This window comes from Tursiops truncatus, chromosome 11 (assembly GCF_011762595.2).
Source record: "Tursiops truncatus isolate mTurTru1 chromosome 11, mTurTru1.mat.Y, whole genome shotgun sequence".
NCBI lineage: Eukaryota > Metazoa > Chordata > Mammalia > Artiodactyla > Delphinidae > Tursiops > Tursiops truncatus.
The window spans coordinates 36,143,334-36,163,778 of NC_047044.1; the positions used below are offsets into that span (position 1 = coordinate 36,143,334).

General features: G+C 40.3%; 1 protein-coding gene and 1 long non-coding RNA gene across 4 annotated transcripts in view; one reads left to right on the plus strand and one right to left on the minus strand.

The window, feature by feature from the left end:
- Positions 1-13,579, minus strand: part of TMTC2 (transmembrane O-mannosyltransferase targeting cadherins 2) — a 658,994-nt gene extending 645,415 nt beyond the window's left edge. The window contains exons 1-2 of one of the 3 annotated variants that reach the window (XM_073788371.1): positions 13,077-13,578; positions 12,833-12,942 (exon numbers count right to left, since the gene is read on the minus strand). In XM_073788371.1, the coding sequence (XP_073644472.1) occupies positions 12,833-12,915 (83 nt within the window). In that variant the 5' untranslated portion in view covers positions 12,916-12,942; positions 13,077-13,578. Of the gene's footprint in view, positions 1-12,832 lie in introns of all 3 variants that reach the window. The other 2 variants (XR_012324274.1, XM_073788372.1) reach the window with 2 other exon arrangements.
- Positions 13,580-13,775: 196 nt separating this feature from the next.
- Positions 13,776-16,463, plus strand: LOC117314128 (uncharacterized). Its single transcript, XR_012324059.1, has 2 exons — positions 13,776-14,005; positions 14,431-16,463. It is a non-coding gene; the product is annotated as an uncharacterized lncRNA (long non-coding RNA).
- The last annotated feature ends 3,982 nt before the right edge of the window (positions 16,464-20,445 follow it).

The following is a 20,445-nucleotide window of genomic DNA, read 5'->3' on the forward strand; positions in this document are numbered from 1 at the left end:
TTTTTATTCCGGTTTAGAGAAAACTTTAAAGTAAATAACGTTCTTGTCACATCTTAGGTTTTACAGGAAATCTTTGATCTTCATTTTCAACCAGTTTTCATAAATAATGATGACATAAAAAGAAATCAAAGTGAAAATCTAAACTCAAGATTATTCTTAGTATTGAAAACAATATTAACTTTAAAATAGCATATATGGTCTACCTTAAATCTACAAGGTTTACATATACGAATAAAGTGTCCAATTTAACATTAAATTTGCTAATTCTCTCAGGCTTTAGTTTGAAAAATAAACCCAACCCTCTCCCCAAAATCATAAATTCTCAGAATGCAAATTCTAAGTACACAAAGATGAACATCTGGGTATTTATTATGATAACTGCCTTTTAAAAAAAGTACAAACTAACTGCTATTTTATAGCACACACCCCAAATTCAGCATGTAATCAAAATCTACCACAGAATTTTCTGAAACACCAAAGACCTACTTTCCACAAATACAGCTGAATTCAGAGGATTTCCATTCTAACAAACTGTCTTGATTTAACCTCAAGAAGCTGTCAATCAGTCGCTGCTCTGGTTCCAATCCACAGAGGTACCAATCAAAATGACCCATCTTCCACTGCAGTGCCTCTGTTCTCCCCACACGAAGAAAGGTCATCCCAATTTCTCTATAATGATCCCTCCTCTATACCATAAAAGGAAAGCACTGTATCATAAACAAGAAAGGGGCAAAATACTCTTCAAGTCAACTCCTCTCAGTTTCACCAAAGTTCATTTATAGGGATGCCAAACTTAACCTTCTCCTTCATAGTAGATAACCCCTCCTTTCCATCCAACTCCTCACCCTGGAGAAATTCAGCTGTTGGTCTTTTCTTTAGTCTTAAAAATCAACTGCTGAGGCATGTTTAATAAGGTCCTGAATTATTGTTTCTTGTACTCATTTAAATTAATCCCAGAGAGTTGAGAGCCATAGTACAGAAACCATTTGCCGTTTCCCTTTAATAAATTAAAACAGTATGACGGATTTTTTTTTTAACCCATCAGTAACAGAATCTGGTTTACTAAAACACTGGGTGAATTTTCACCTGAACATTCTAAAAATGTTCAAGGAACAGATGTGCACTAGAGAAAACTAGGCTGCTATCCAACAAGAACCAAAAGTGCTCTCCTTTTCAGGAGCTTGCCACTTGCTGTTACAATTTAGTTATCAATAGGAACAGAGTAACAAAGATTCCAACCAATAAGAAGGTAACACGTGAGGAAGAAAATGATGACCACGGCTGAGGTAAAAACACGTTTGGTCGATATGGTTTGTTGTATTAATGCCTCATTTTCATTTTCACTGTAAAACATCAGATCCCTACTTACTGAAAACATTATCCATTGCCTCCAAATGGCCAATTTCATATATATTTCATAGGCGAATGAGCCCAAACCCTAAACCCTATAACTGTGACCTGCTTTAAGCTGGAAGGACCCTGGAGGATCACTAGAGCCTCACTCTGACTTTAAAGAGGAAACCGTGTTATCAATACAGTAAACCTTCAACATGCTAAGCTTACTTGGACTTTGAGGGGGAAAGTATTTTTTTTTTTTTTTTTTTTTTGGGAGGGGGGAGTGGGGGAGAAAGCCAGAAATGTTAGTGTCAAATGGTAAGTAAACATGTAAAAGATCTGTTTTAATCAAGAAAGAGATCAATATTCTTAAATGCAGAACTACCTGTAAATAAACTAATGTGAGTTGTAGGTCCTGGTAAGAGAGCAAGTTAGAGAGTAAAAAGCTTCCCAGAAAAGGCTTCAAAGAACAGAGCTTTTCTATCCAATTTACTCACTGTAAAACAAAAGATATATAAAAAGTATTCCTGGGATTTGGGCTAACTCTCTATTCAACATTATCTTTTGCAACATAACTGAAAACAACTCCATATTTTCATTAAGATTTTTCTTATTAATATTAATAAGGAATAACAATATTAAGATATGTCCTTAAACAATGATTTTCCTTAAAAATCTAAGCTACATATCAGAGAGTGAAACAATTCTTATAAGATACTAAGAAATCATAATTTTGCCTACGCTCCTACACACAGTAAGTATTATCTAATCTAAAGAAGAAAGTCACTTGAAGTGAAGAAGATGGGAGATATCTGAGTTCTGGTTTTCGCATGTACTTTTTTTTAAATTGGTTGTTCAATTAATTTTTTTATGTTTTAATTTTATTGGAGTGTAGTTGACTTACAATGTTGTGCTAGTTTCAGGTATACAGCAAAGTGATTCAGTTATACAGTTAATCAAGTATATACCACAAACATTTTATTGGCAAAATTTGTGTGTGTGTATGCATGCATATGTGTATATATAATGGTTAAATTTCAACATCATTTCTTCAAACCTATAACCCAAGATGAAAATTAAAATTTTAAATTAGTAATTATTTAAAATACTTCACCGAACTTTTCAGTGACACTAAATCTATCTGCAATACCAAGTTAAATATTATTGGAAATAAGTTTAAATTTTGAATATTGGCTTTAAAGAAAATTCCCTAAGTGCTCTACAATATTTTTAGATGTTATTATATAATGATTTTAAAATATCAGCTATAAAGTTAATGAATAATTTCTTGATCAAGAGAAATACTTAATAAGTATCCCAGACACCACCGTACCAGGCATTTTATAAAACTTATTAAATTCTCCCAAGAACTCTAGGTATTACTATCCTCATTCTATAGAACAGGAACAGAGGCTAGAAGAGTTTTAGTAACACAATCAAAATTACACAATTAGCAAGTAACAGTTCTGGGATTAGATCCCTAATTTATCTGGTTCCAAAACTCTTGTGGTCTTTTTACTTTTTGCCACCTTGTTGCTTGGAAAGGATTAAAAGAAAAAATACATTTTCTAATTAGTTACAAAAATGTATCACCAGGTTTAGATATTAGATGTCACCATCTAGTACATGTGCTAAGCACACTTGCTACTGATTTTCAGTACACCACTGATTAACACAAACACTTCAATGCAAGAAAACTTCAGCTTATCTGACGTCTATCTTTCCTAATCACTGGACTGCCAGAACTGCTCTAAATCTGAACATACTCCCAAAAGAAAAGGGGTTTCATTGAAGACAGAGATCACGAGTACCCAGTAACAATATACCCTGCCAAGCAGAACCAGAGTACCAAAGATTATTCACACCCGAGGCACTGCAATTGGTCCTTTTACCCTACAGAAGGAAAGAAGTGCTCAGATTGGCCAGAATATCTATTCAAAATAAGCACAGAGACCAGAAACAAAGGGAAAGCAGCAGAAAAGAAATACAGGAGAGCAAAACCTGCTTCTACGGTGAGACCAGGGACAGCTGACCAAAAGGGTGGACAGAGATGAGAAGCGGAGATGGGGCAGAGGCAACAGAAGCTGAGACAAAAGGAGCTCAACCACTGACTCCGAGCGAAAAAGTGAGCCAGGACATGGAGTAGAACACAGTCCTGTTCTCAGGGGAGAAGACAGTGAGATGCTAATGTATGGGGATAACTGAGTCATTCATCCTCTGGTCCAACACCATCTACATCTGATTGTAACATCATGCGGCTTTTTAAACACACAGAAAGCATTCACCAGACTATTCCATTTGGTCCTCACTCTGTGGTTGGCAGTTGTTATCATCATTTGCACTTCCTGACCAATTACAAGACCAAGTTTTAGAGGCTTAGTAGCTCAAGTACTAGTTAATAAAGTGTTATTTCCAAGACTCCTCTTTTATCTTAGCCCAGTGTTCTTTCACAATACTGCCTGTAGTACAGAGTACAGTGTTTTAAAAAGAAAGAAATAATTATAACTTATTTTAAAATAAGTTCTTTAAAAAAATTTCTACTAAGTAGGAATGTAAAACTTCACATATGTGTGGTATTCACCTATTCAGAAATCCACCAAAGTGCCCAAAGGCTGAGGTATAGTGTACCAGGTTAAAAAAGTCAAAGGGCCCAAGCATTTCTAATACTATGTTGACATACCTTTACCCAGTAGCATCGCCCAGTGCCTGAATGTCATTAATAAATCTTTATCTTTCCTACTCTCAGCTGCCTAATGCCTATATTTTGCCACCTGCCTGACGTCTATAATCTTCCTTCAGTGTAAGCCAAGTTTCCTTACAAGGGATTGTTCAACAAAAGTACAAACTCATCAAGGCACTGACTATAGACTCAGTTTAGGCATCAGCATCTATTCAAGTCATAAGCCTAAGGCAACCGCCTATCAGTTTATTTGTAAAACTCAGAATCCAACATCTGTCTCCATAGTAACTACAAAGAAGATGATATTGTAATACAAGTTGGTGACAGATATTTCAATAGAGAGCATCTCCTAGATTTTAGCAGGCTCTCTACCTTTTCAAAATGTACACAATATCTTAAACTCTTAAGATCAATTTAAAGATGTATGATTGAACAAATATAAAACAAAACAGAGAGATTACATAAAATGGCTAAACTCATACGTTTTTGAGATATAAAAGATTATCCTAAATCTTTTTTAATACAGGAATTTAGGCAGTCTTTTCCGAATATCTGTAAAACACACTGAACTGATGTGTACGTTGCATGAACCAGCCGCATCTATCACACCTGGGAATGACAGAAATGCAGACTCTTAGACCCACTCCAGGCAGAATCTGCATTTTAACAAGCCCGGGTGATGTGCAGGTAGATTGAAGTTTGGGAAGTGCTGGTCTAGAAATATATATACATATACATAGATGGAAAGAGATCCAACAAGAGGCCCAGCTCAAAAATGTCCTTTTAGGAGAGGTACCAAAATATCCATCTGGTTCAAAGAAACTGAGAATTTGAACTGCATTTTAAAAGATTTTCTAAAAGGTAATCATCCATATCAAAGGACGAAGGTAGGGTGTGGAGGTGCGGGGTTATGAGAGAGGACCAGGTCTAAAGCCCCCTGGCCTACCACCGGCATCCTCAGTATCATATCAGGCCTGAATTTAAAAGTAGCTACTAAATACTCTCTCACAGAAATGGTTTACTTTATGTTAATGACATACAAGAGGTTTTAAAACAGTGAAATTTTATTTTCTGTTCAACATGGAACGAAAGCCAAAAACACCACTGTTTCTAAAAGAAACAATACAAAGACTCTTAAAAATATAGAGGTGGAGGAAACCAAAAGAGATCACTTAAATAGGATATTTTAAATAGAAGACTAGATATCTGTGGCAAACTATAGTTGGTAATTTCAGGCTGGACTCTGGTGTCTTTATAATAGATTTTTGTTCAAATCTCAAATTCATTTTCTTTGGTTAAGTCACTATATATCCCTATAAGAGTGGGTTAAATTGTAAAACCTTATTTCTTTAACATAAACTCAGCTCCGTTGTTTTTTTCTTTCAATAGAATAACGAGAAAATCCTTCCTATTTTAAATAAGGTTTACCAAATGCTTTCAGGTATACTAGTTTTTCACATCAGTTAGAAGTAATTGTCTCCCACTAAAGGGCCTATTTCTGCAAATAAAATTGTCTTTTTGCCTGATTAAACTTCTTCATCATCGGAGAACTTTTCTTCCACAAACTTGTAGTTGGAAAATTTGCCATTAGAAGCTTGCTTTGTCAAAATGAGCTCTTTTCAGTTTCTTTGGCAGAGCAGTCCTGTAGTTAATCATTTGGAGGAGGAGAGAAACATCCTATTCTGAAAGTACACCTGACAAACTATTCGGACCCAAGTATTCTACCTTAAGACATCTTTTACAACCCAAAGCAGCAGTCTCAGTATTTATAATACCTTTAAAAACCTGAAGCTAGGAGGGCAGAGACACACAAAAGATAGTTTATAAAACAATGAGAATGGTCCCCAGGGGAACAACACCGCTGCCAGCCTTACCCCCCCTTTTCCCAAACGGCTCTGTAATGACAATATACAACTGTTTCCTAGTTAAACCATAATCGTAAGACTATAGTGAACTCGTACTTTTTTTTTTTAACTTGATGCTCCTGAGGAATAATCACACATTTATTATAATAAATTCCACAGAAATAAAGAGTAGTCATCAAAGACAAAGGGAAAGACACATTTTATTTGGACACAGTACCTACCACATAGCTGCTATTCCAAGGGCACTGATGTGTGTTTCACTTGAGAAATCATGTAATTTAGTCAGTCTCCTTGACAATAACTATATGCTGTGCCACGCTTCAGACCCTGCCTCACCCTGATATCACAAAATGCCGCCGCAAAGAAATCAAGAAACGAAAGCTTACACCAGTTTATCACAAGCAAACAGCATCTCCTCTGCCATGTACTAAGGTACTTTTAAAACAGATACAGTAGCACTGCCCTCAAGCAACGCGGCATGTTTATAGTCTTGGAATAAGTAAATGTACATATAATTTCACTTATTTCCATGATAAAATGGAATCTAAAGGTGGAGTTAGGGTTTTGAATTCTAATCTCTTTTCCAAATTAATTTTTTAGACATCAGCAAGTCAAAATCTCTCTCCATCTCATCTTTAAAACAATCATTTCTAGTTACTCAAATTAACTGTATCTTATGAAGTGCCCTTAAATAAAATAAATTACTTTCAAAACACAACAGAAACTTTTAATGTAGAATCTTGAAAGCAAATCATTTCAGTGTTCCCGCCTTCTTCAAATTTCTCCTGAATAGATAGGCTTACTCAATTCTTTCCTACTTACCTGTAAAGAAAAAAGCTCACGGTTGAACCCAAAATTGTAATTCCCAAAAGTTTCTAAAAGACTGAAACGAACATCTATAACTTTTATTCTAAGAAACCTTGAGTACCAGAGAAACTGACAAATGTAACTGAAAAACTAAACTGTCAGAGTGGAGGAAAAGGGATCAATAGAAATTTGATAGTGCTGCATCTTGTTGGAATTAACTGCCTAGAAAATACAACCAAAATAATCTCTGAGGCAAAAGTCTTCAATCCCTATGACCAGTCAAGGCAAATCTAGTTAACTCAAAGGGTTCAGCCCCTGCAGACCTCCAAGGAAAACAACTGACCTGAACAATTAGGAAGGAGCCATTTGGGAAAGGTATTCTAAAGCTTCCACAGATATGAATGAAGTACCAATGAGCACCAGATCAAGAAAAAGTCCAATTCAAACCACCAACCATGGATCCTCAGCAGAGATGCTCTGGGAAAGAAGCCAACAGAATCCCAATAAAAGTTTAAAAATATGAGTATCAATCAAAACAAACATGAGTCAATGCAAGTGAAATTCTGCTAAAGGACAAGCTATCAGCATTTTTTTATGTCTATCATCAGATTCCCAGATTCAAACACTATATAGTACCTGGTAAAGTACAGGTAGGAAAGGACGGACAGGGACGCTTACTGACAACGGGGAAGAGCTGCTGTTTGTATTAGGCACCGTATATAAGGGAAGCCCATGTCTAGTGGTGTTCATAATTAGTGAATTAATGAATGTAGTCCTTTATTCCTCAAAAACACATACAAATCAAATCTTCAAAGAAATCATCTAGCATTGTGCATAATTACACCTGTAATGATTCAAAGTATTATGCCTTTTTCATCCCATGAAAAACAGGAGGTAGTTCCTGGTGATAGGCCTCTCCACTTTTTTCAGCTAGGCTCTTAATGAGGACAGCTATTCATAGAGGGAAGGTTGTTACATTCAGCAACCCACTTGTCCTTTCCATCAAGGCTGCCACACTTGTCACTTTTGTGAAGCCGTTAAAGGAAGGACCCAAAGCTCATGTAAGACTTAGCTTCTGAGAGAGGACCAAAAAATTTAAGAGATGAATGTTACTGTGTTGAAAGCATGTTGGGTGAGAATAATGAAGTTATAAGAAAGTAGGTTTGTCAGCCACAGATTTATTGGAGTGCCTTAAGGGTAAACTTTGTCCTTTCCTAATATTATGAAGGTGCCTGTTTTAGAGGAAACATACCCTTCGCCTATGATAAACAGCTGCACCATCAAGGGCATTTTAAACAAGTGCTTTTAGCGCACTGAACAGCAACAAAGAGATCAGGAAGACAAACGGCTCTTAACTCATGTTAAGAGCCGTTAACATGGAATCCAAAAGGTTGTAGCTATTTCAGAATTATAGCAGCAGGGAATTCAGTGTTACTGTAGGGACACGTTAGCTCTGAAAAACTAAGTGCAGATGATGAGATGATGTAAACTAATAATGTGCAATAAATGCAGCCCCTCTCCCAAATACAGTGTATTTATAAATGAGAAAAACTAAGAGACAGATGGCTGGCAAGCAATTTCCCCTACGGCATTTGCACATGTCCGTTCAGTGCTTGTATCTGGGTCATTTGCTAGGATAAACCCCATGTGACAAGCTCGATGGAGGTAAGGAAAAGTGGTCCATACCTGCTTCACCGAATTTTAATTTTAATTTACTGTTAAGAGATGTACTTATTCAAACAGCAAAATGAACCTTTTCCACATAGATTTGATTAAACAATCAAAACTTAGCTAGAAAATAAAATGTCACGTAAAATATTTCATAAACTATGAACTGTACCCACTGGCCTTTCTTTTAGTACATTATCAACGGGGAAGGAAATGAGAGTAAAATAACACTCTTGTACACGTTACCTTCTTCTAATAAAGACCTGAAGAGACAACCTTGGACACAAAGCAAACTTCTCCCTTATTTACTTTGATTTTATAGTAATTCTTTCTAAACATGCTTTTACTAAATACCAGACATGCCTTCAGTGGTTGAACATACTATAATTTTAAGATAACAAACCCAGATTGGTCCAAGGCAAGTTTATTAGAGAGAACTTTTCAGAGAGACGTTAGAGGAACTGATCATTTCACAAGCTATTCTTATACCAGGTCAAAAACCAAAATGATAATAACACTAAAAGACCAAGTAGAAAGTACAGTTGAATATTTTCAGGGAAAAAAAAAAAAAGGTTTTTCTAAAAAGCTTGTCAATACACCTTAAATCCTCTATTCCTTCATTTTAAATACTGTTAACCAAACTCTTTATAACATTAAGAAAAAAAAAAAAACCCTTAAGAAGTGTTTCTACAAAACTGAGATTTACATTTACACCTAAATGAATAACTAAACCAGGGATGTGCTACTGAAAGTTTGGAATAAGTTTGATTTCAAGAGTAGAAATTCCTGCTGTGGAGTTGCTTCTCCAAATTTCACAAAATTACTGCACACCAATAACTAAGGCACCTAAAGGTAAGGTTAATGATCATGGGTGAGTTTAACAGTTGCAGAATGGGCAATAAGGAAAAAAAATTTCAAAGCAGCCACAAACGCATTTCCCACTTTCAAAAACTCAAATTGCCTTTTTTTTTTAAACTAATGCATTATTTTACTCACATGAGACTAAAAAGATGTATTCGGTGCATTATGTCCTTACTTATCTATCACAAAGGGCCTGCCGTCAATTAGATGATATGTGCCAAATGAAATCACACTATGAAACAGCAGTTATAGTTTACTTTTGTTGCTTTGAAGTAAACTGACTCTTCTTTTAGTGCTATCTTCATGCAAAACATAGCAGGACTTCTAAAGAGGATGCAGGGAAAGTGATGCAATGTTATCCTCGACAAATATGGAAGAGAGCAGAGAATTCGGGGTCAGCAAGTTTTTCCCACTGACCTAACATCAAATTTCTCCAGAAAGGGAGACAGTCCTTCACAAAGTCACATGCAGCATGACTTCAGCTTTGGCAAAGACTGCATATTTATAATTCCAATTTTACTCTAACCACAATTTAAGATTCAGTACAGTCTTTACTAGATTGAAGGCAAGGGGAGAGGGGAGGAAGCTGAAACTGTATATGCTTTTTCATCAGATATGATGAATTCTACTCTTCTACTGTTTGTTTCATCACGTCAGAGCCATAGTCTTACATTTAGCACAGAAACACTTGTAAAATATTCAATTTTACCATTGGGAAGTTGATTTTGCTAGAAGAAGGTTTCAGATTACCACTTAATCTCAACCAAGCTACATCAAACACTGAATATAATTACATATATAGTTTATAAAGTAAACCTGAGCACTACATTTAAAAGAAATGATAACTTGGAGAAGTACCACAGCAATAATGTTTAGGCTGAAGCAATAGAAAGCCCTCCTACAGTAAATGCCAGGTTCTTCAGCTAAAATGCAGAGCCTTGCTTTAGTTAAGCAAGTCGAGCGTAAGAGCCACCTCCCTTCCTTGAACTGCCCTTTCACTCCCAGCACTGCCCTCTCCTTGCAGAACCATATTTCACAAAAGTTCCTAGGGTGGGCGGGGGTGGGGGTTGGGGGGTGGGGTGAAGGGGAGTGGGCAGTGTTGCGGCAGAAGCCACAGATGCAGTTCAAACAAAGTTTTACACTTGAGTCTTTGTAGTGTGAAATGGAGTGGTGGAAATAAACACATTATCATCATCCTACAGTGTCCACTTGACTCCCCAGCTTTTTTCCCTGCTTCTCACACAAGCGAGTTAGAGCTGTGAGACAGAAACCTTGGCACATGGTATGCAGACACCAAATATGTGCCATGCTCCTATTAATACATATTTCATAATTTCTAGGATTCATAAAAACCAAGTGTGGCACTTATAAGATCTCATACTCTCAAGAGTACGTGATTGCATATGCAGTTCTGCTACCAAGAAAATTAGAGTAAAATACACTTTTCAAATTGTAACTAAGTATAATGTATATTTACAGGTCTTCAACATCATAATGGTATATGTTGTCTATATGTCACACATTGCGCATGCTATCAATTAGATGATACGGGCAAATCATCACATTAAATTCATCTATGCAGCTAGGTATAACTCAGGAATTTTGACGCTCCATTCAATCTATAGTAGGTAAAGAACTTATAACAATTGCCAACTATCAAAGCACAACTAATTTATCATCACACTCACACCATTCTGCCGAGTTACAACACTAACACTTCTGACTGATCATTAAAGAACACAAAGTAAGCATTAAGTCTACAGAGAAATGTACATGCAAATGTAGTTTAGTTCCAGCCTTAATCTTTATTAGGATAGTTTCTTCTGACATGTACTTTTGAAAGAACTGGACAGCAATAAAGAATAGCCACACCATGCTATTTGCTTGATTTAGCACAAGGTTCTACAATAGTTACAGTATGACAGTAAGTTGCTTTTTTATATAAGTCCTAAATCATTGGTTTAAATGCTTACTCTTCAAACTGTCCCCAACAGTGCCAGTAACTGCCCAGATTCTTCCCTGAGCTCGCTTTAGTGAAAAGTCACCCAACTTTGGAAGCAAGAGCTTTTCCTGCCAATATTCTAGAAATAGCAGGTGCAGAGTAACACAAAATTGGAGGGTACAGAAGCAGCTCACCTCACTCTTACACACAGACCATTTACTTCTCGAAGCACGTAGCAAAACTGCTGAAATGTGTACACTGCTTGAAAGTTGAGGAAAAGTTTATGTGTAACAGTGGCTTCCTATCAACCAGTCTCTGATAGACACTACATAAAATGCATTAAGAAGGGTTTGCTGGATGTTCTTGTACCTATTATCAGGGGATTTCATAACAGACATGTGGGTGTGAACCAAGATTCGCTGACTGGAGGCATACATCCATGAACATGCTTTTAGCTGGAGAGTGGGCACACGAGAGGATACAGAATATGGCTAAGCACCACCGGGAGAAAATTCTGCCTTCCTCTCCCCTCACTATCAACCACTTCACTTAAGTTCACTCACTGCCTCGCCCTGACCCTGAGGATCCATTCACTTTCCATAACCCAGAGAGGCTGCTGAAAAGCTGTCAAAGTAAATCTGTGCTCACTTTTTGGATGGTTTAACTTCAATGGAGCATGAAACACCCCAGGACGGTTAATAAGTTTAGCCAGGCGTGATGTTCTCCCTAATATATTTTAATTATGCATCTGTTTTAATTGTAATCAGATTAAGTCACCGGAAAGGCACAAATTGCAATTTTCCCTAATGGCTATTAGAGCTTTTCATCAGTTTCTAAACACTAACAACGTTTAAAAAATAGGTAGAGACACGAGCACAACTGTGACATTTCCCAGAAATCGATGCAGTTTCTTTGACAACACAGTTCAGGTCTCATTAGCCACCCAAACTAACCCAAACGCAGAAGACAACTTCAGTCTCTAGGGGCGTCTTCTTCCCCAATTAGCACAAAAGAATCGCTAACGTCTAAAGTAAAACTCCCAAACAGAAACGAAAACCCAGGCTTTTATAAAGTGCTACTCCATCGATCGGTGAGGGAGGCGGGGGAGCGGAAGAGATGAACAGCAGCATTATCCTGGCTCAAAGTAAAGTACACCATGGGTCAAAAGGGAAAGTTGAAATAGAATGCGATTTCTCCACTATTTTGGCAACTGTCAAACGTGTGTTTTAACCTCAGGAAATAAAAGTGTCCCATCAATAGAAGGAAACATTACAGGGAAGATTAGGGGACGGGGAGCAGCTTCCTTCCAGTCCAGACATAAAATCGCTCAATGTGCTTTTGTTGCACCATGGAATACCTAAGATTATTTTTTAATACGTTCATTAAAGAGTTTCCCAAATTGCTGTGATTTCCGCTAAGAAACTTAAGCGTCTGCCAACAGCCTAGAAGCAAGGGAGAGGAACCTGCTGCAAACTAGGAACCCAAACTCCCTCAGCCCGCCCAGTGCGCCCGCGTCCCCGGCGTTTGCTTTAGGTGTTGATGTTTACGCGTCTCCTAAACCTTCAGGTGCTGGACCAGTCCCCCCAAGACGCACTTCGAACCTTAAAGCAGGAAGCTTCAGAGCTACCGCGGAGTCCCCAAGCAGCCCGCCACCCCTTCCTCTCACCCCCTTACCTGTCATCGTAGCAGAAATCCGCACTCAGTGTGTTGAGATACAAAGCGAGCCCTAGAGCGCTGCTCACCAACTCTGCAATCATCTCTCCACCGCCTTCCCTCCGGCTCGGCTACCAGCGCGAGGGCAACAGCGGCAACAAAAAACAGAAGCATCAATCCCCACCTTCCGCCGCCTTCTCCTCCCAGCTTCACTTTTCCCTCGCTTCCCCACCCTCCCTTCCTCCCTCGGGTCCTTCCAATCCACCGTTCTCCTCCTCCTCCTGGCGCCCGTCTCCGCAGCTCCTGCGTCCTCCCTGGGTGCGGGCTCACACCGCGCTCCCCATGCCCTGCGCCGACGAGCGGCGAGCGGCGTTCGGGCTCCGCGCCCCCCGGCGGATGCACAGGGCTAGTCCTTCGCGCGGCTCGCACCCCCACCCTAACCCATGGCAGTGCAGGGCGCCCTAGGTGAGGAGTGGGACTCGGAGGAGGTGGAAGAGTGCGGGGTGGGGACAGAGGGACCGGACCGAGCCGGGCTCTGAGACCAGCTGGAGGAAGAGAGAGAGAGAAGGGCGGGTGGGAGGGACAAGGCGAACCGCCTCCCCTCGCCGCCTCCCGGTCGCACCGCTCCGGTGCCGCTCGGGCAGTCTCCGGCCGCCACAGCGGCTGCAGCTCATTCACTCTTTATTAGCTCCCCTCCCGGCCCCAGTCCCTTCTCCAATGAAGTGAGAAGCGGTGGCTGGAGACTCCAGAAGCTCCCGCGTGGGGTTCTCGGAGCTGCCCCCCGCGCCTGCGTGGCCAACCCTCCACCGGGTTTGCCCAGCCCCTTTCTCCACCCAGATCCGCCCCTAAGGTTCCGCCCACGCTACCCCCTGGGCTGAAGGCTCCTCCCACACTCCCCCCCGGCCGGAGGCTCCTCCTCCCTACCTCCCGCCCTCCCCTTGTTTCTTTCACCTTCGATTTCACTCTGGGAAGCCCAGGGAATCCAGGGGCGACGGCTGGAAGACAGCCCAAAGAGGTAGCTGGAGTGCGCCCTGGGCGGGGCAGCTAGAGGAGGAACGAGACCGAGGAGGACGCAGTCGCTCGCCCCGCTCTTGCCTGGCGGCGCCTAGCACCGACTGGATCGTGTGCCAAGCGCTGCCAGGCGTAGGTCCGGTCAGCTGGAGAGACTTCTGGGCACCGGGAGAGGAAGAACAGGTTTGGCGAGTGCTGCGGACTTGGTTGCCACAAACACACACGCGACCTGTCACACACCCTCACTGTGTGTGAACCGAAACGGTGCGGGGGGTGGGGGGGGGGGCGTTGGAGAGCTTGAGGGGTGTCTTAGGAGGGAGAAATTTCAGCTCCGAGCCGACCGTTGTTCCGAATGTCAATGGAGAGACGTGTGGGGAGGGAAATATTCCCGCAGTCAGGTTAAAAAGAAAGGACCCCCGAAGAGGAAAGAAAGACTAGCGCACACACATTCATACCCCGCAGCAGCGGGAGCTTTTCGTGGTTTCAAGGTAACTGTCAGGCTGACCCCAAGAACACGGAGAAGAGACGCCTGTACAACCGAGTACAGCGCTACCCTTACACCTAGGAAGGCGGGAAGCTAATGCCCTTTCCTTTCCGCCCGGATGCAGGACTGGATGGAAGGCGTCCAACCTGATGAAATATGGTGTAGAAGAATGGTCTGTGTAGAACGAGCTCTGGGTACTAAAGTTGCAAGACCAAAGAGGACCGTGGGCTGCCTGCCACATCTCCTCCCGGCTTGGCCCCTTTCTGGCTGGACGAGTGGCTCCCGGGACCGCGATGAACACTACTGCAGCGCCCCCTGCTGCATGGCAGCCACAATGCATGGAAAAGAGACATGTAGAGGGCTGACTCCCCCCCCTTCCCCCCATACCTCGGCCATAGCTCCAAAGGCAGCACCTAACCAGCAAGCTCTCCAAAACGGCGGCAAGAAATTGAGCCCCCCGGATGTCTGGCAGTGGCCTGAAAAGCAAATACCGTGGTTTGGGTGTCTGCAAAACAAAGCAACATCTTTAAATTATGAATATTTATTATACCTATTATGCCATGCACGAAGGGCCCATTTTTGTGCCCTGGGAAAAAACATAAGTAAACGCACATAAGAGGGAACTGTATCTTTAAAGGCAGGGACTGATCTTTTGCCTTTTTTTTTTTTAACCCCATAACCTCTGCTCACTGTCAAAAAAGTTTTTAAAATCGTATCAATTGGCCCATCAAGGTCCTCTGTGTCCCTCCACTGCACTTACATGTTGATACTTGATCCTAGGACACTGGAAGAAGGGCACGCTCCTCTAGAATCAGATGCTTGAGTTTGTGTCCCCACTCTGCCGCTTACCATCTGGGTGACCTTTGGTCAGTCACCTAACCTCTTTGTGCCTCAGTTTTCTCACCTATAAAACAGTGATGATAATAATACCTATCTATGGGCACTATTATTATGAAGATGAAAGTAGTTAACATGTGTAAAGCACCTAGAAGCGTCCTAAATGCAATAGAAATGGTAGCTGTTATTTATTACTACTACTACTATTATTATTATTCTCTCCAACTTCCTCTTATCCTTTAGGTTGTCAACTAACACCTAGATGTTTACCCCCAAAACATACTCCCATCACATCCACACTACTCCAGTCCTAATCCAAGCTACCCACGTTCCCTACACGGACAAATGCAGAAGTTTTCTAAGTGCTCTCCTTACTTCCACTCCTGCAATTCTCACCCCTCGCCAGTCATAACGTCAGGTATTAGACGGAGGATCCTTTTGAAACCCTATGATCTCCCTGCTAAAAGAAACTGTTCAATGATTTCCTGTTATACATAAAATAAAACTCGAATCCTTACCACAGCTAGCCAGCCCTTCTTCCGGCCCAATGACTCTCGCCCGTCTCACTCTGCTCCTGTGCTCCAGCCACAGAGACGTCCTGCTCCTCGGGAATCTACACTTTTCTTCTCCCCCACGTGGAATGCCTTCTAGCCAGACCTTCTCCAGCTCCTTCTCAGCATTCAAGTCTTAGTTCAAAGGTCATCACAGGAAGGCTTTTCCAGCCCACACTTTAGGAAGTAGCCTCTCCCCCAGCAATCGCTATCCCATCAGGCTGCATTATTTTCTTCATAGTACACATTAGTATCTGGAATCGCCACCAGAATTGTGGTCCCAAGAGGCCAGGGACCTTATCAGTCTTGTTTTCCATGTAATGCCCAGCACCTATAAACATCTGGACAGGTAGAAGAAAACAAGTTCACAGTTAATGAACAAGTAAATGTGCTCAGCAGAAACTGTAGAACCACTGAAAATCCACAAACTTTCATCATGAGAGAATAGGGTAAACGGATTAACTGTCAATGTTAAAGATAGTAAAGTATTAACAAAGGAGCGAGGGAGGAAGTAGGTTAAAACTTCTTAAGAACGCATTGACTCTTCAGGAAAGTGGAAGTGGTGTGAAGTCACAGGCGGCTCCCTTCAGTAATTAAGAGGAAGGAATCAGAGGCAAGAAAGCATGAGAGACACGTGGGTTCAGTCTGCTGAAAGCTTGTAAGCATTTTCCAGAGCTGTCTTCTTTCTCAAGGAGCCAACAGATTTAAAGAAATATTTGCTACACTCCTCCCTCACCTCCTCCTTTTCTCTTCCCCCCCACCCCCCAACTCCTCTAAATTAGAAGCACAGGAGACTGAGAAATGCCACAAAGTGGCACGTCTTGCCATCCCTGATGAATGGAAGGCTGAAAATCCAGCTGTGTTTGAGAAATCCAGCTGCTTTTAACAAATTTTCCTACTATAATTTAACGTGGGTCTCAATATTCTTCCAGGGCATTAAGCCTTAGTCTTTTTCACACTGCTCTCCAAGGGCTGAGAAGCAGCCAATGCCTGCATCTTTGACCTTCCTTGAACAACTTTGGGGGGGAAATCAGATTAAAGATGTAAAGATGTCATCACTCTCCTTGCAGATTATTTCAAACCTGAGGACATTGCTATTTAATTTATTAAGGTATACTTACCCATTGTGAGATTGCTGCCTGGGTTTTGAAAAATATATATATATATATATGTATGTATTTTAAAAATTAAAAAAGATATATATATATACACACACATATATATTCTATTTAAAGCTACTGTTTCTCTCCACAGATGAAGGAAATTAGGCTGACTGAGTTGAGTTTTCTACCTTAGACACCAGACTGTCCAAAAAAGTGCTAAGCCTTTATTTTCCCCAAGTAGGTTCCACACATCTGCTACCTCACCACTTCCTCAGTGAATTATTTTTTATAGTTGCCCCGACCTACCCTGCATTTGTTCTGCATTTCCAGCCCTTTGTTGTACAATTCATACCTTTGCAGTGCCAGTTCCTTGGGGTAAAGATTTCCTTATTTGCCTAAGACATTTTTAGTTTATTGTGCAATACTATCTTCCCTTTGGGTGTTGCATAAATATTAACTAAAAATCCACATCTGGTCTTGGTCGGCATTTCTATTTGTCCTAATATAATTTCTCTTTGAACAATTCATTTGTAAAGTGTGCCAAGGGTGAAATGTGGCACATAAATTCTCCTGCTGCCTAGAATGCCTTTTAAAGTGCCCACAGATTTGGTTATTTATGAACAGAAGATTTGCACCTCTTCCTTGCTCTCTCAGTTCTAAAAATGTACCAGGCCAAAGTAATTACAATCTCCCATATGTTTTGTGAAAAGGTATCCAAGAATCTCCTGCTAAAATCTTAACAGATTGACTAGGAAGCAGAAAAGCACTAGCCCAGCAGGTAAAACTGCCTGTTCAGGGAGGTCAGAACAGAGCTCTCTGTTGGGGGACTCATAAGCTCTGGGCTTTACTCAGGAAATAACCCTGCAGGAGAAAAACAGCAGAGCGTGGATGAAATGTGGGTCAGGGAGCTGAAAGAGTCACCAGGGCTGCTTGGTTAACTAACGACAGTAAATGCATCGGCTACACATGTTACCTTTCGATGTTTCCCAACATACCTTAAAATGCTACCCTGTAGACATTACAAATGTAACATCGCTTTATCCCCAAACTTGTGATCCATAAGGAATATAATTACGACGATGCAACCATGGAAAGAGATCCTGTCGCCGCTGCCACAAACCCAGGGCTGTTAAGAACCAGCTGCTTGGGCTTCCCTGGTGGCACAGTGGTTGAGAGTCCGCCTGCCGATGCAGGGAACACGGGTTCGTGCCCCCGTCCGGGAAGATCCCACATGCCGCGGAGCGGCTGGGCCCGTGAGCCATGGCCGCTGAGCCTGCGCGTCCGGAGCCTGTGCTCCACAAGGGGAGAGGCCACAACAGTGAGAGGCCCGCGTACCGCAAAAAAAAAAAAAAACCATACTAAAATAAAGATCACTTTAAGAATCTTCCAATTCACAGGGTGCCGGGTGGAGGAGGAAGAAGAGTGTAGAAATAACATGTTGATAACCAGATATGGATAATTGCAGAGATGATGAGGCTAATGATAGAATTCAGAAACTCAATCAAGAAAAGCAAGGACAGCCTCCTTCATAGAATCTCTCTGAATGCATTCACATGCACTGGTATAAACAGTGATCAAAAATATTCTAACGGCTTGAAAATGGCACAGAATTTAGGTAACAGAGTTTTGATAAGCCTCAGATTCTGTAAAATAAAAGATAAATCAAAGAGTAGGTAGAAGACTAGTTTTGAGGTGGACCTTAGGTAAATTAACCAGTTATTCATGAACATTGCCTTGATGCTTAGCCCAATATGGACTCTTCAGAGACAGCATCATCCAGCAAAACTTTCTGGAAAGGCGGTTTTATACCTGTGCTCCCCAGTGTGGTAGCCATCAGCTACATGCGGCTACTGAGCACGTAAAGTACGGCTACTGTGACTGAGGAACTGAATTTTAAATTTTGTTTAATTTTAATTAATTTAAATGTAAATAGCGACATTGGCTAGTGGCTACTACATTGGACAACACAATACACACACACAATACATTTTTAAGAATAAATGTATTCAAAGCATGCATAGACTTTTTCCTAACATAATCCACACCATCTATGAGAAAAATAATTGGGCTAAGCATAACCCAAACTCCAACACAATAATGAAAGTATTAATGTAAATTAAAATTTGGAAAACCAAGTAAAGCATTTATAAAAGTGACTTAATATTATTATGTTAAAAATGCCACTACAAATTTGCACATCATAAAGCATGTTTAATCCACTTATTATTCCTATTAAATAATTAGAAAGTCTATTTGCCGTTTGGCCTATTCATGTAATAATAAATGACTGAAAATCAATGCATTTAAAACTTTTGCAATAGATTTAATTAATTTGCCCATTTGAATGAATAAATATCTCAACATTTATAATTTAATAATTTTTAATTTATAATTTAAAATTTAATTAATAATTTAATAATTACAAGTAAATGATATATTTATGGCCTTACATATAGCCTTCCACCATCCTGTAATTTTCTTTCCAAATGTTCTTTATGTCTTTCATCTTTCTTTTTGTCCTTTTCATTCTATTCTTTCATTTTTGCATATTTTGCTCCAACAAAAGGATTTAAATCTCAGTGCACAAAACAACAGTCACCCTCCCACATGTGAAGAAGATCTTGCCCTGAGATATATAAACTAATAAGAAAACAGGTTGTCTGCAATGGTAGATTCAAAGTTAAGACATTTATTTTCTTGGCAGTCAGTTCCAGAGAGGCAGTCCTTGGATTGAAATGGACAAATGATGACACCACTGAATTAATCAATTCCAAGCTGAGCACCAATGGGAACCTGGGTCAAGAGCCTCTCATTCCTCTACACCTCCTGCCTGAAGTTAATCACATGCCAGTGCTAGGCTGGAAGGTTATGATCCACTACCTTTGATAATTTTGGCCAAGTGTCTCCCCCGATTTATACTGCAAACGTGTGACCCAGGCAATTACTGATCTGCTTTCTGTCAGGAGAGATGGATTTTCGTTTTCTAGAATTTTACATAAATGGAAATAACACTATGTACTTTTTCAGGGGTGAGTGTTGCTATCTTCCACTAAGCGTAATTACTTCGAAATTCTTCCATGTTTTGTGCATCTTAGTAGTTCATTTCTTTTCATCTCTTTCTTTGAGTAGTATTCTATATGTATAGCTATACCACAATTTGTTTATCCATAGATCTGTTGATGAACATTTGAATTGTTTCCAGCTCTTGGCTACTACAAACAAAGCTGCAATGAACATTTATGAGAAGCCTTTGTTTGGACATAAACTTTTGTATCTCTTGGATAAATACCCAGGAGAGGGATGGCTGAGTCATTTGATTGGTAGTGTTTAATATTTTAAGAAACTGCCAGACTTTTTCCAAGGTAGTTATAACATTTTACATTCTCACAAGCAGCTTAAGAGAGTTCCATTTATTCCACATCCTTGCCAACACTTGATGGGATCAGTCTTTTTAATTTTAGACATCCAACTAAGTGTGTAGTAGTATCTCATTAAAGTTTTAATTTGTATTTCCCTAATACTAATGATGTTGAGCATCTTTTAATATGCTTATTTTCAACCCATACATCTTTGGTGATATGTCTGTTCAAGTCATTTCCTCTTCTTCCCCTCCTCCCCCTCCCCCTTCTCCACCCCCCTTCTTCATTG